The following is a 16038-nucleotide window of genomic DNA, read 5'->3' on the forward strand; positions in this document are numbered from 1 at the left end:
GTGGCCCTGAATTTTTTTATTTTAGAGGAGTAGTTTGCTTAGAGTTTGGGTTAAGGATTGCTTAAAAACAAATGTATTTTGTATGGCTCCCGAGAGCAACTCGAAGCCCCACGTGACTGGTTCGCGCAGGATCGTCACGAAATTGCTGTCAAATCATTGAACTGCCTCTTCCTTCGGGCGAAACTCCGCCTCGGAATTGCGTCCTGGCTAACGTCAATCTCTTCCAAACTGAACGGCTTCTGTAATACCCGCTCACATTCATCTTGTGCCGTTTGTTAATCAGCTGTGTCACCCCCATCGTAACCCCTCCCTGTCATTACGAGTGAGTTATAAGCGCACCGTGAAATTTTTACCGCGACTCTCCTTACGACTACATACCCACCGCGGTGGCTGAGTTGTTAGAGCGCTCGGCTTCTAAGCTGGAGTAACCGGGTGCGAACGCCGCCGCGATGGCCTCGTTTCGATGGAGGCGAAATGCAAAATTCTCGTCTGCGATTTCAGTGCACGCTAATGATCTCCTAGGGATGATGATGATGATGAAAACGTTTATTAAAGTGACAATGCCTTAGTTGAAGGGAAGGCTGATCGGGTTCCTAGTCCGGGACGCCGTTGGTGAAAGCCGCTGCCCGTGCTCTGGCGACGAGGGCTCAAAATTAATTCGAAAGCATTACACGATTGACCGACACGAAAACCGGGCGTCGCCCAAAAAGTGCCGTTACAAATCACGCGATTGGTCGAAGCAGTGTGACGTCATCAAATGTAGGAACCCACGAAATGTTAACCAGTAATAGTCAGTACCAGTACTTACCACTGTAACAACTGCAAAGGAATAGTTAGTGATTGAAACAGAATTCGATTAGAGTTCTTTTCAGGGGCGTGACACTACTTCAACCACGACCAGGGCTTTTGGCTTTCATGCACCCCACAGCATTCCTGCATATATTTTGTACCACTTTAATGAGCGATGAGCTTGCCCGGTGATGTGGTTTCATCAAAGATTTTGGTTCTCCAAATTGCCGCAAAAGTACGGGACTGACCGCGTTCGACTGCGCGTGATGTGTAGCACAGAAATACGAGCCGTAATACGAGTCAGCACTCAAACGGGAGCGAACCCTCGATCAAAAAGTGTCAGGGTTTCTATTGGAGCGGGTCGGCCCGTATAGCTAGCTCGTTTGTGGACGCAAGGCAGTGCTAGCTCTATATCACCCGTAATAAGCGATTAAGTGTCCTCCTAAACTTTGCGGAGGCCTCCACCATGACACCACTTTCCCTCTAACTTCCCTCGTCCCGCTTTCATTCCTTCTCTCACACTCAGTTTGAGGCGTCCACCGAGAACTGCATATTTAAGGCTGATTTCGTTGCCTCAAAACCAGATTTTTATAACTGCATACAAGCCTTATGTAGATGTCATTCCCTGTGGTTTCGGCGAAGCAAGGAAACTCATGCTTAGGCGTTAGACGAGTACGATATTTTGTGCTTGCTGGCGTGAATTCTAATCGAACTCTGACCACAAAAATTAGTTAAAAAATTAAACCAAATCGCATTAAATTTCTGACGGAAAGCAGCAGCTAAGCAAGTAGAGTGTCATGATGGGTTAGCTGGTGGATGTTCATCTTGAAAATTATGTTACTGCTGTAGAAAACACTGACAACAGAAGAAAAGGCCTGGACAGGCTTCGCCTTGCCCAGCCCACTTTTGCTTTCGTTGTTCGTATTTTCTAAGAAAGCAAGTAGGCCCATTTTTCAGGTGAGCGTCTAGGGAACTTTGTGGGGGTGAACGGACATCAACGATTCTCTTCAATATGAACGTTAAATGCGTTCCTCTGTGAACTAATTGCTATTTGCAACCTGCAACAAAATACATTTCTGGCCTATGAGGTAATGAATTTCTTCACAGCTATCAACATTCCTTGAAGATACCAAATAAATTCTCCCCAAAGGCACTCGTTTTCATATCTGCAATTTATGAGGTACATCTAAACACTTGGCAAACATATCAGCTCCATCGCTGGTGCAGCTAGGTAGCTATGGGGTTCAGCTGCTCTGCTCGTGGCCGCGGGATGAAAGCGGGGCAGTATTGCGGTTGAGGAAAATGCATTAACTGCATGTGCTGTGCAATGGCAAGGCACATTGAAGAACCCTCATGGGTTGAAAATAATCCATGGCATTCTATCTCGCCTCTTTCATAATCCATATCCATATTGGAGGCGTCAGTCTAACCACGCACCAAGCATAAGGTCATTCTCAGATCCAATTATCACAGGAAGCAGTGAGCTTAACACACTGTAGTTTTTTGTCCGTTATTCTATGCAGGTTGCATATGCCCTGGGTAGAAAACGATCTCCTGCTGGGCACAAGCCCTATCATGCACATGTCCGGAATGCTGTTCACCTTCTTGGCCATGCTGGGCGGCGCCGCGTGCGCTGTGGCGCCGGTCACGACGTCTCCTCTGGAATTCCTGGAAGCCGTCGATAAGTACAAGGTAAATAAGCCAAAGAGGACGATGACGAGTTCAGTTGCACACAAGCACCTTATGTCAAAGCGCCATCGTTTAAGGTATCTTTTTTCACACAATGTGGTGCGAAGGACACGTTTGCCAAGGATTTCATCCCAGACAAGACGGGTACAAGGGCAGGCGAAGCTTGCACCCATTGGAAACAGGTGGCACTTACGATCGAACCCCACATGTCGTTCAGGCACGGTTGATGCTTAAACCACAAGCCCATTGATGCAGTATACACTGAAGTTGTGCCTAGCCCCATTTTGGCACCATTTCGAGACACTTTCTGAAGCGCCTCTTCGACCAAGAAACTTGCAGCTCTTATTAAGAAGCTGAAGTGGAACACAAAGCTGCAGCTGCAACAGCACTCACTGCCAAATGACGTGGTGCAACATGACCACAAGACAACAGCCTATTAAGTTATCAAAGTTGAGAGTAAAATACGATTTTCTGAGACCTATACTGATAGGCTCAGGTAAGGGTGCTATAAGCAGCACATTCACATACTATCAAGGGTCGTCTATAATCACCTACTTCCAGAATTCACTACATTATTAAACCTATCGAATATGGGGAATAATCAATACAAGCTCAAAAATCATGAAACGAAGATAATTATCAGTGCAACCTAATAAGGCGAGAAAGCAAATACTTGCAGTTCGGCTAAAAATTAGTTAATGATTCGACAGACTGACGAAATTAATACCGTTTGTGATCAGTCATGTGAAAAGGGGCACACGCAGGAAGTTTCAGTGCGGCCAACAAAACGAATTAACTAGGCCCACCGCTTGCACATAAACCACCGAGAAGTGGCCTGAAAGTTCCAAAGAGCAACTGTTTTTCAAGGCGCGGCGGCTCAGTGTCTATAATAGGCGCTCGGGAGAACATTGCGGAATCAAATACCAACCGTACCTGCCACACATCCATGGAAGTAGGATGCGGATATGTTCGTATTGTGTGCGATTTAAGTGCGAATTAAGAAGCCGGAGTTGGATAAATGATTATGTCGCCATCGCAGTCCACTCCTCACGTAGCCAGCGTGCAGTTTCAGGACGTTAACCCTTTATAACTATAGTCTTCTGAGAAGAATGATATTATGAAGTTATTTTTCTAGCCTACAGCGCAGGAAATTGCCTAGATTTCGTTTCCGAGATCGTGGTAAGCTATCACCGCTCCACAATTATAGCACAAATAAATTAAGGCAGGATTTTGAGGATGTAGCTGAAGCCAGTGATTGTGTCATGTGAAAACTTGATAAAGGCTTACAACACACTCTTTTTGACCTCCTTCTTCGGTTTTCTAGTTTAAAATTGATATGGTTAAGGAGTTCCTGTCGCAGAAAATCCGACGCCGTCAACGGCGTCGTTGACCATCAGCAAAAACGCACGAAAAATTTTCAGAGGAGCCGCTTAGGAGATATGTGCCCACCTAGGTCACTTGGCCTTGTGGTGTCATCGCACCTTCCCATCGGATTCTGAACAAACTGGGCACAGTGGCAGTCACATTATTGGTTCGCCGCACGAGGTTGTTCAGGACGAGCAGCCTGGATACTACAAATCCCACCGGTGGCATTACCTGCCATTCCAGGGCAGTGGCGCACCGCTTAGTCGCTGGATCACTGCGCCAGTAGTGGTATCAGGGCTCCTAGGCGTCAAGTAATGCAAAGTAAAGCGAGACCAATCCTGCATATGTGCACATTTACTCAGTGGCTATTGTCATACCCGCAAGTCGGAGCTTAAGTGTCCCTCTGGTTTTTGGTTTTTTTTCGGTAACATATACTTGTACTCAGGCACCTTTAATCTGGGAGGCACTATTGAAGAAAACAGAGGTTGCTGCATTGGCATCCGTGAGGAGTTGTTTGCCAATTGGCAGTTGACAAACAACTTCTCACGGATGTCAATGCGCGGAAGTTTTCATCGCGAAGATGGCGGAGAATCTCTGCAGCATGGCATACTGCTTTTTGAGAATTCGTTTTTTTGGTCCATCCTGGCGCATAAGTCACCCTTTTGGTGAAAAATGGCGCTTTTCTACAGCGCTCTTAAGGCGAAAGCCTTTAACGGCTCATATTGTCGTCCGTTAACAAAGCGTGTCACACGCGTATAACTCGGAAAGTAAAATATATATAACGCACGCAATGGTTGCTTCAGATAGAGGAGGAGAAAATGGACCTAAAGGCCAAGTTTGATGACTGTAGGTTACTTAGTTAACTAATTATAAGCAAAAATGTCGAAATTACGTCGAAATCGCGCGGATGTCGATATAGCCACGGTAACGGTGCAACGTGAGATCCACCGGAAGTCGCCACGACATAGTAAAAATTGCCATAGAATGGTCTGAAAAACGTCAAATTTGTGTCAAATTAGATGCAGAAGCGTGTAATTAAACGTAAATAACATCTAAGATCCCCGAACCATGTACAATTTGGGTATCAATATAGCCACAGGAATGGTGTGACGTCACATCTACCGTAAGTCGTCACATCATAGTGTCCTCAACTTTCGCCTCTCAACAATTTTATTTGCCAAAGTGTTCACGCAATTTTTGTTAATGTGGGTGGCTAAGATCGTTTTTATTAACGAAAGAGGAGGACATCTGATGTGGGAGTCTTAGTAGGGGTGGGGGGATAATACGTTCTCCACCGGTTAATCACGGCTGACATTTCAATACCACCGGCCCGCACCCCGAGATCGCGTATGCTACCAATCTTGCGCCGACCACAGCCTTCCTCTGAGGGAACAACGAAATGACACTCTGGCTGACACAAACAGGCATTTATTGCTACAACAATAACGCCAGCTACCAACAAAATACGCTAAGGAATCAAGGTAGACCGACTCACCACCAAGGTTACGTGTGAGCGTTCGCCAATGCCAGGACAGGGGAGGAACTCCGAGGCCGGACGGGACCAGCTGGCGGGATAATGTTCCCATTACGAGGCCTCGCACCGCTGGCGGAAAGCGGAGCGCCGCGCCTGAACATCCGCACGCGCCGGAAGCCCGAGCCGCAGATGCGGTCGTCTCCCCCATGCACGCGCCCAGCAATCACGCCTTCCGTGGCGCTCGTCTCGCTGCGATGCCGGCGCCCTCCCTTGCTACTAACTAGGGAATACGCATCGCGAGGAATCAAACCACAGGGGAATAGGTGGGCAAGGTCTCCGCACTTAATACCCATGAAGAACGCCTCCGGACGAAAGGGAAGAGACCACAATTAACTATACTGCACTATGGGGATACAATAGGTAATGGTTACGTGAAGCGAAGACATTAAAAGGGTGTAATGGTTTCGGGGCTCCGATATACGAACCAGGTATTCAAACACTAGATTTTAACAATAAAATGCTGTGCACATAGCTTCTCGATGATCATAGAAGGGAAAAAAAGAGACTGCACAGGGGTAGGATATAAGTTGCTCATGGCTTGGTACACAAAGAAGAATGTTGTTTGTAGAAAGACGAAGAAAATGTAGGAATAGTCAGTCTTCACCTACTTAGACAGTAAAAACTTGGAAACGTTGAGGAGGAAAAGGACTAGAAAGCTTAGAGCAGGGTGCGCAGGCAACAAGAGGGAAAACAGATATGCATCCAAAAATCTGAATGAAACTCTACAAAACCAAACCTGATTGCCAGAGACAACACACTGAGATAAAATTGTGATTGTTGGATTAAGGAGCCGGAAGGAACGCAGTACGAAGGGAAACGCTGTGCGGTGCGCAAGAGGGAAGCGCTCCTTTTTGAGGCTGAATCAGGTTGACTATATAGGGGGAACATGAAAGCAACTACGTACAGGAAGACAATATTTGCGTCGGTTGCGGGAGCACTGTAGAAAACAGTAAACATGTTCTTGCAGTCTGTAAAGCTATACAACCGGATGTCGAGGAGGACTTGCACTGTGAACTGCTCACTACTGCAGTCACGATTCGAATGAATGCCTTCACATGGACACAACGTTGGCAAGCGCGTGCGTGCCGCTTCATATCACACAAATACCTCAAATAATTTTCTTAACGACTCCCAAACGTGAACGCAAGCGATCAATTAACCATTGTGTTTTTATTTCTTCTGCAATGCCAAAAAAGAGCAAGAGGAATGGACGAGCTGGAAGTAAAGGTGGAAGTTTCCACTTGACGAGCTTCAAGCCTCCTGTTCCTATGGGTACTGCGACAGTTTGAAGTAAACGCACATGCCTTCGAGTATAAAAATATATCTTATACAAAACATTGTATAGTGAGTCTTGCGCGACAGAGAACACTCTCAGTATGTAGATGCTAATGGCGCTGATGTTCATCCGTGGACACAAGATAGCTCTGTAAGGCAAGGGGGATATGACAGAACCTTTGTTCATTCAGTTTAAAACTTGAAAGAGGGCTTTTTCAAATTTCGTAATTTCGTGTATTGTAATGCTGTGTTACAGGTCAAACTTGCAAATGTGCGCATATATTCTTCTCAGTCATTTTCATGCCTTTTTACAAGACAGAATGAGTGTATATTGTAGATGGAAAGAATATTTTGCTTAATGAAACGTTCTACTGTGCGTTCACGATAATCAAGATGTAATATAACATAGAGTGCTATTTTCAGTAAGATATCCATACGAATTAAATTTATAGGCGTTGTTCTACTCCATATCAAGAGGGAGAAACTGATGTGTGAAAGGAAAAGTGCATTATAAATATGCATTTTACCGGCCAGCGGTTAGTAAAATTTAAATTTAGGTAAGTTGACGTCTAATTACACTATATATGTGTTAACGTGGATAGCATTCGTGTGCCCAAAAATATTTTTATGAAAGCAGACATCAAGAGATTTTGCAGAATCTACAACTTCTATATCGAAGTGAGGATCGTTCAGACAGGAATGTGTTCCTCAGCGGGATCGACCCTATTTATGGTCCAGGCATCAGGCATGTGTCTGTTGGTCTCACCTTCAGAACAATTTCACTGTTAAATTATTTATCTGCGCATATCAGCCGAGGAGACAACGTGCTGCGTCGTGTGTCTTTACGAGCGTCATTGTATCTCTTTCCCTCTACGTGTGTCTTTCTCGGGCAGGCAACCGCAGCAATATTTTTTCCGGCCCATCTGCAAGCAGTGGTGCGAGAGATGCAGAGCACAGGGCGAGGTCTACCCTCTATGCGGCACATAGTCGTGGGCGGAAGCGTGGTCTCAACTTCTGTGGCTGAGGCTGCTCGCCAGGCCTTTGTCGGAATCGAGAAGCTGGTCAACATCTACGGCATGACCGAGTCTTGTGGCATCGTTCTCGGCCAGCCACCAACCGGCATGCCGCTCGCCGGAAATGACGTCGGTGTGCCGGCAACGATGGGCAAGGTCAAGGTGCGTCAAGGATAATACTACAAGCTCTCCGATTAGGATAGCGCTGAGGATATATGGAACTGAATTTTTTTATGGTAAAGTCATTACATGCTTGGGAAAGAGCATCGGTAGAAGTTTCTGGCATTGCGAAAGCAAGACGCATATGTAAACATCCCTGAAAGTATCTGCAGTTGAGCATGGCCCTTCACAGAGAAAATGAAAAAATACAAATCATTAAGTGTGTCAGGAAAGAAATGCATTCTCCATAGTTAGCGTTTACCGTGTACTTGCTAGAGGTATTAAGGTGGTTCAGTTGCGAATAACTACGAAGCTTCTTGGATAAAAATATTCGTCCTTCCTTGGCCGTTGGAAATGGTTTCCGTGAAGACCAGCTGCTACAAACACTCCTTTTTGATAAAAATATTCGTCCTTGCTTGGCCGTTGGAAATGGTTTTCGTGAAGACCAGCTGCTACAAACACTCCTTTTAGGAGAATAATGTGCTACTGACTAGTTCGACAAAATTCGCTACATCGTACATTTCTGACAGTTTGTGTCTGCCGTAGGAAATGCCTTCAAACTTTTTCCACTTGAGAATTTACACTTTGTCTAGGCGCACAGTGTCTAGCACAGGCTGTTACGAGACAAGCAGGCTGTAGAACGCGCATTTTTCAAAACATAACGAGACAACTGTTTCATTACGCACTGCTTTGAACATTAAGAAAACTGAAATCTCAATCCCCTCAACAATGCACATCATTTTGCATTACAAGAAAACCTTTTGAGGACAAGTTACGCCACCCTCGAAGCCACTTCCGCCTACCCCTGCTTTACTTCGCTCCACTGTAGTGTTCTTTCCTCGCCCGGCAAACAGTTGAACACCGGTGGCTATCGAGGTTGCTGCAAAATAATGGGGACTGGTGCCGTGGCCATGGCTGAGGTCGGAGTTGAGGAGTCCTTCTTTGCTCGCGTGTGGTACGGAGGAAGCCCGTATTAGGTGAACGCCTCTGCAGACGACGGCTGCTTCACAGTTCGTCTTCCGTTGGGACGACTCTGCGGCTTTCTCGTGATCGGCTCCTTCGGAACGGTTCGGGCTCCTTTTGTGACTCCCGGGGCTGAGGGCGGCAGGGACATCGTTTAGCGCCTTGTAGTGGTGACGGCAGTCTAAGCAGTGCAGAAGACCGCCGAAAGTTCTTCTGAAAGAAAACTGTTTATAGGGCTGACTTGCGCCCAGAATGGACTGAATGACTCAAGCAAGGGTGCTCGGTGGTCGTAGAACAGGATAGCCTTCGCCCTCGCCCACGGTCAATTTAAAACTGATAGTGAACTTTCGAGATAAAGCGTGGAAAGTTGCTAGAATATTCTGAAACAACATAGAATCGGCTCCGCCTGGGTTCGATGAATCGAAATAAATCTGGTCGCGTCTTTCATCACAAAAGCAAAGCGATAAAGTGGGCTTCTGGCAGCTTTAAAAGTTCAATAAACAACCTCTATTGTTCTTTATTGTTTGTTGTATGGCATTTTAAATAAAACGAGTGCAATTATCGGCAGATTTGTATCGCGCTTTCGCTCACCGTCCCGTACGTTTTGGTGAAATTGTATGCAAAACGATAGAACTCTGTTTTGGGCAGCAGTACCTTATAGTTACATCAGAGGTACGAAATGAGATAAATAGAACTCTTATATCGCATATCGAGCGTGCTAAATGAAACTAAACTTAACTCTAACTTTCGTACTTATTAAACATAAGACGAGATTTCATTTGTTCTTATGAAGAAATGCTTTTGCACAAGCCAAATGTAATGTTTCGCCTCCAGAGAATTGAATCCTGCCTGTCCTGATTTCCCAGGTGGTGGATGTGGCGACCGGCCTAAAATTAGGTCCTCATCAGATAGGCGAGATCTGCTACCGGTGCCCATCCATGGTTAAAAGCTACTACAAAAGACCCAAAGACACCGCCGAGCTCTTCGACATGGAAGGCTGGTGCAAGTCAGGTACGCAACTGTTCCAGGTGGACTGCCCTCTCCCTTTACTTATAAAACTGAGTGCGGACTTGTTCAGAAGAGTGGAAGCGTTAATAGGCGAGGCTTGCATGCCCCCATTGCTAAGTTGCTTTAATGTAGCCCCCGGAACAATGGAATTGAAGAGTGATTTGTACATTTGTCAAGAGGCAGAGGAAATATGATCAGATTGTCTATGCCGACACGCGCATGAGCTTGAAGAATGCGGCAAGAGGGGTCAAATATTTTTAAGGGTGCCGAATGAGCATCTAAGATCGTCCGTGGAGTGGTCGCCCTCGGACAGCCGCGACGGAAGTCAAGAGGGAGACCGTTGGTGTGCTCACCAAAGAGGCCAGGCGAACAAAAATAGATGAGATATCGAGAATGTTTTAAACATAGCACAGTGCAGTTAAGGCTTAGCTAAGTGTATCCAGGTGGTTCTGAATGAAGGTTTAGGCTGCCATGAGATTTGTACCCGCCGAGTTTCGCTCCTACGGACCATGTGCCTCACAGTTCAACGGAGAACTGTGACTTAACAGTTTCTCCAACGATACCAAAGGCAAAGAAATGTTTTCCTGCTCTGCATTGTCAGTAACAATGAAAGGTGGTTTCGCCACTTTGAGCCTGAAACGAAACGGCGGATCACATAGCGCCACCACTCAAACTTTCTCCTTCAACAAAAAAAGCAAAAACTGTGCCTTCTTCTGCAGAAACATGTGCACAGCCTATCGGAAGAGAGGAATGTCTCATTTCAGTTAATTTCTGTGAGCCTGGATCAACAATAAGTCGATGTGCACACTGCACAAGCTTTATCACACAATGTATAACTTTGCACTGGCCAGCTAACTGTGGTTAAAATTGAAAGAAGGTGGTGGGAAGTTCTATTGCAACAGCCTTGCAACCAAACTTTTGCTCGCGCAGTGGTGTACCACTTGTCCTACTGTCTTTTAACGGCCTTACGGTGAACACCCCTGCAAATTAATTAATGCAACAGAAAATTCACATCAGGCCCCTTGGCGTCTTATTTCAGCCTCATGTGAGAAACGCCGCTAGGTGCGGAGGTCACATAGGCAACGGCTGCGCTGAAGGAAAGTCCCATCCACAAACTGTACAGATATGCGCGGTGATTACACACAAAGGCATGATGTTCATGTATTGTTTATTTAATTATCGCTGAACAGAATATTGTCTCATTATAGTGTGGCATTACGCGGATCCAGACGGGTGGGGCTGCACAAAAGCACTCCCATAGGAGCAGTAGTGAGTTGATGTCTGCTGAGCTCACCTAGTCAGGAGAGTAGGTAGTAATAAATATCGTTGTTTGCCGTTACGTGCGTGTTCTTAGCTTATATTTCTTTACCTTGCGAAAAATACGGACCCACAAGAACTTCCTTCAGGTGGCGCATCTTTCCCACTTCACGCGAATGACACTTGCAGGCGATGCAGGATACTACGACAAGGTCGGCCGGATTTACGTCGTCGACCGCCTGAAGCAGATGATAAAGTGCATGGGCGACCAAGTTGTACCGGCAGAACTCGAAGAGCTGCTTCTTCGCGAACACGCAGCTGAGATCGCCGAGGTGTCCGTGGTGGGTTTGCCACACAAAGAGCTGGAAGAGGTGCCGGCAGCAGCCGTCGTGCTCACGGCAGAAGGGAGCAAGCGAGACCGCCAGCGACTCGCCGAGAGCATCAAGGCCACTGTAAAAAGTGAGTGCTTAATGAGGCATTGCGGCGACTGCCGTTCAGGACTCGACGTGTCGCCTGGGAAGGGCGCTTAGATGGTAGAGACGTCTCCCTTTCAATAATTCTGCGACTCAAGATAGGTTTCCACAGGACAAACATGCTGACAAGTGCGCATGCCCGCACTGCCACACCTAGGCATACTTTTATTATACGCAGTTATAGCTGGATGAATACAAAGCAGCACATAGTTTTCCCACCAGGTATGTGTTTTAACTGCTCTCCGTGATACCGAAGGAAGTTTAATGCATTTAGAGCAATACATGGACCTCATTTTGAAGCCCAGATGCTGCCCGAACCCGAAACTTTAAGCCCACCCTTGGTCCAGGCCCGCTAAATTATCGCTTCACTTGGCCCCACCCGGCCCACCAACCTCAAAGGACCGATCCAAGCCCACTTCCGGCAGCATCACCGCAAATAAAGGTCAGCAAGGATTTACCTGTTCTAGCTTCAATTAGTTAGGGTAAGCTGGGTTAGGCAATGCAAAAGTAACCTTCGCAAAGTACGAAAACACAAATCGTTAAACCTGCACGAGCGTACAGAGAAGGATTTTTTTTAGAACCCAAACGAGGCATTTTGATGAAGGGGTCTCCTAAAAACATCTATGTTATGAATCCAACGGCATTCTATGAAACATTCCGGACTACGCCATCTTGGCACTAGCCGGGAGGAGAACAAATGCCGCTCTTTCTGCGCAGTAACGTAACGCGTGGTGCAATTCTCCGACAGCCCTTAGACCGCCAGATCGGTCGCTTGACTTTGTTCTTGGGAACCGACCAGCGAAAGTTTCTTTTCGCTGTTTTTCAACAGGGGATAGCATCATTTCTCTTCGTTTTATCTTTCAACATGGCGGAGCGTGCGCATCAGGCGTTACTTGGTGTTTCATGTGCTCGGTTTACAAATGCCTAATTAAGACTTCTCTCGTTCCACCTCGACGAAAACCTTTCTGGTGAGGTTTCACTGGCCGCATTCTTTCATTTTTTGAAATGGTCCCAGCGGCGAGCAAATATAAATCACAGCATTCTTTGTAATCTTCCCAGCGCGAGAACAACGCTAATTGATCGGACGCAAGACCCCCAAAGTAAATAAATGCTATTGAATTGGTTTTTGAGGAAACGAAATGGCGCAGTATCTGTCTCACATATGTCGGTCGAAGCCTGAACCACGCCGTAAGGGAAAAAGAGCTACTACTGGGGCCAGTTGGAAATACGTACTTGAAGGAATTGGTGAGCGCTAAACACCACGGAAAAAGGACGAACACACAGGACGAAGCGCTTCGTCCTATGTGTTCGTCCTTTTTCCGTGGTTTTTAGCGCTCACCAATTCCTTCAAGCCGTAAGGGAAGGGAGGAAGGGGTATTGAAAGAAGCACATAAAGCGGTACCGTAGTGGAAGTCTTGGGAAATTATTTTGACCACCTGGGGATCATTAACGTGCGCTAACATCGCACAGCCCACGGGTGCCTTTTGCGTTCCGCCTGCATCGAAAACAGCTTCCTTTCCCGTAGGGCGCGATTCAGATTTCCATCGAGTTGTGTGAGACAGATACTGCGCATTTCCTTTACTCCAAAACCAATTCACCAACATTTATTTCCTTGGAGGGTCTTGCGTCCCATCAATTAGCGCTCGGGCCAAAGCTTAATCTGGAGCCTGGCCTAGCCCGCGGCCTGGCTGGGCCGGGTAACGCGCTCTCTCGCTGGGCATAGGGCGGCCCGGACCCACAGGTAGACGCGCGGGTATTGAGATGTTTACCGCTTATTGTCGAATGTAGTGCACTTGGGGAGTTCTAGCGGAATAGTTTCTAGCAAGTGTAGCTGTGCGTTTATTAGGCGTCCTCAAGAGACCGAACCGCTGTGTAGGATCTGGCAGCGTAGGCAGGCGTAGCCAGCACCAAGAGAGCGGGCCAAATTCGTGGTCGCCAAGCGCAGCGTAGTGTCGGCGCATGGCGGTAGCGGAACCCGTCACAGTTGGCACACTAGAGTTTGCCCCGGTTGAAAAGGAGCCAGCCTGGCAAGGAAGAGCAGAGCGGTCGTAGTACGGCTTCGGTCGGTTGACGTGCATGACTTCGCTGCCACGGCAACGCAAGTCCTTGGACGTACAACGGGCTCAACGATGTAATTAACGGGAGAGGTTTGCTTGAGAACCCGGTAGGGGCCATGATATCAAGGCAGCAGTTTCCGCGAAAGGCTGGGAGTTGTGGGAGGAACCCAGTGCCACACAAGAGAGTCGGCATGGTAGAAGATAGAGGCCTCTGAAGTGTCGCGGTCATGTTTTTGGGGCCACTGGGCCTGCGTGGTAAATGAACGATCAAGCTGGCGGCATTTCGGCGTACCTGGCGGCGTCGGAGAGTGGCGTGGACTCGGAAATGCCGGACCGGTAGTGAAGAAGAGCATACAACGTGCAGGGGGGCTCGCGGCCGTGCGGAAGAAAGAAGCGAGAGACTCCAGTGGTGGTATGCGTCACAGTGTTATACGCGCGGTAACGAAGGGAAGAACCTGGTCCCAGTTGGAGTACTTGGCGTCGATGTACATGGCCAGCATATCACTGAGGGTTCGGTTGAAACGCTCGGTCAGGCCATTGGTCTGAGGGTGGTAAGACGAAGCGGTTGGTCTTACCACCCTTCCTTGAGGAAGGCCTCAAGAGCGTCAGTTAGGAATACGCGTCCACGGTCGATGAGCAGTTCTTGACGAGCACCATGGCGAAGAATCAGGTTCTTTATAAGAAAGGAAGCGACGTCACGGCAGGCGCAGATGGTAAAGGAGACGTTTCAGTATAATGTGTTAGAAGATCGACAGCTACGATAATCCAGCGGTGGCCAGCGGGAGTGGGACGGAGGGGGCCGTAGAGGTCTATGCCGACGTAGTCAAACGGGCAGGCAGGACAAGGTAAAGGCTGCAATGAAGCAGGCGAGCTTTGAGGCGGATTTATACGCCGTTGACAAGATGGGCATGACCGCACAAAGTGGCGAACAAAGCGGTAAATGCCACACCAGTAGAATCGGAGACGCAGACGAGTGTACGTTTTAAAGATGCCGCCGTGTGCACAGTGGGGATCTGCTTGGAAAGCAGCCCAAATGCCGGTGCGTAGATGGCGGGGGATGACTAGGAGCCATTTGCGTCCGTCGAACAGGTCATTGCGACGATAGAGCAGACCGTCCCGAATCGAAAAGTGACGGGCTTGACGGGAGAGGGAATGGGACGAATTAGCAGTCGCAGGACACGAAAGAAAGTCAATAAGAGTGGAGATCCAAGGGTCTTTCGGCTTCTCGGTGGACATCTTGGCAGTGGATATTGAAACAAGTCGTAAGCAGACACACGACCAGACGATGAAGCACGAGGTAGCAGCGAGCGGTAAAAAGCGTCTGCGTCATTATGCTTCAGGCCAGAGCGGTAAATGACATGTATGTCATACTCCTGCAATCGCAGAGCCCAGGGAGCTAGGCGGCCTGACGGGTCTTTGAGAGGGGCCAGCCAGCACAGGGCTTGGTGGTCGGTTACTATGCAGTGCTGACGGCCGTAGCCATAGGGGCGAAATTTTCCAATGGCCCAAATGAGAGCCAAACATTCTCTTTCTGTAACAGAATAGTTGGGCTCCGCTTTTCTCAAGGTACGACTGGCTGGCGTAGGCGACCACATACTCACGGAGCCAGGTTTGCGTTGGGTGTGAATAGCACCCAGTCCAATACCGCTGGCGTCAGTGTGGATTTAAGTAGGCGCAGTCGCGTCAAAGTTGCACCGAATAAGAGGCGAAAACAAAAGGCAGCGCAAGGTTTCGAAGGCGCCATCGCAAGCAGGCATCCAAGCGGAGAAGTTGGAGCTGCCTGCAAGTAGCTGGGTTAGAGGAGCGATGATCGAGACGAAATTCAAGATGAAGCGGCGAAAGCACGAGCAGAGGCCAACGAAGCTACAGAGCTGCTTCAGTGAGGTTTGATTCGGAAATTCGGCAACTGCATGATGCCTGGTGGGGTCCGGAAGAATACCGTCTTTAGATACTACATGTCCTAAAATGCTAAAATAGTAAAGGTTAGTGTCCATCAGGCGTTCTAAAGTTGCCGGGGCATTCAAAAGTCAAACGGCATGACGTTGAACTCATATAAGCCGTCAAGTGTTACGAAGGCAGTTTTTGAGCAATCAGCATCAGCCATTGGCACCTGCCAGTAGCCTGACCTCAAATTCAGCGAGGAGAAACACTCAGCTCTCTGCAAGCACTCCAGGGCGTCATGGATCAGTGGCAGAGGATAGACATCGCAAGTGATGTTGTTGAACCGGCGGTAATCAACACAGAACCTGAGGGAACCATCTTCCCTTTTACCAACACAACCAGAGACGCCCAGGGACGATGGGAGGGCAGTATGACACCCCGACGGAGCATGTCGTCCACGCAATCAGAAATGACGCGGCGCTCAGAAGCCGAGACACGATAGGGGCTCTGGCGAAGAGGGGCATGGGTACCGGTGTCGATGGTGTGCGCAACTACAGACGCGCAGCCCATGGCAG

General features: G+C 48.0%; 1 protein-coding gene across 1 annotated transcript in view; it reads left to right on the forward strand.

The window, feature by feature from the left end:
- Nucleotides 1-16038, forward strand: part of LOC149369548 (uncharacterized) — a 77025-nt gene that overhangs the window by 37416 nt on the left and 23571 nt on the right. Inside the window, exons 6-9 of the mRNA XM_089558877.1 lie at nt 2313-2481; nt 7546-7827; nt 9654-9798; nt 11242-11511. Of these exons, the coding sequence (XP_089415003.1) occupies nt 2313-2481; nt 7546-7827; nt 9654-9798; nt 11242-11511 (866 nt within the window). The remainder of the gene's footprint in view (nt 1-2312; nt 2482-7545; nt 7828-9653; nt 9799-11241; nt 11512-16038) is intronic.

This window comes from Amblyomma mixtum, chromosome 1 (genome assembly GCF_055824585.1).
Source record: "Amblyomma mixtum isolate Tamu chromosome 1, ASM5582458v1, whole genome shotgun sequence".
Lineage (NCBI taxonomy): Eukaryota > Metazoa > Arthropoda > Arachnida > Ixodida > Ixodidae > Amblyomma > Amblyomma mixtum.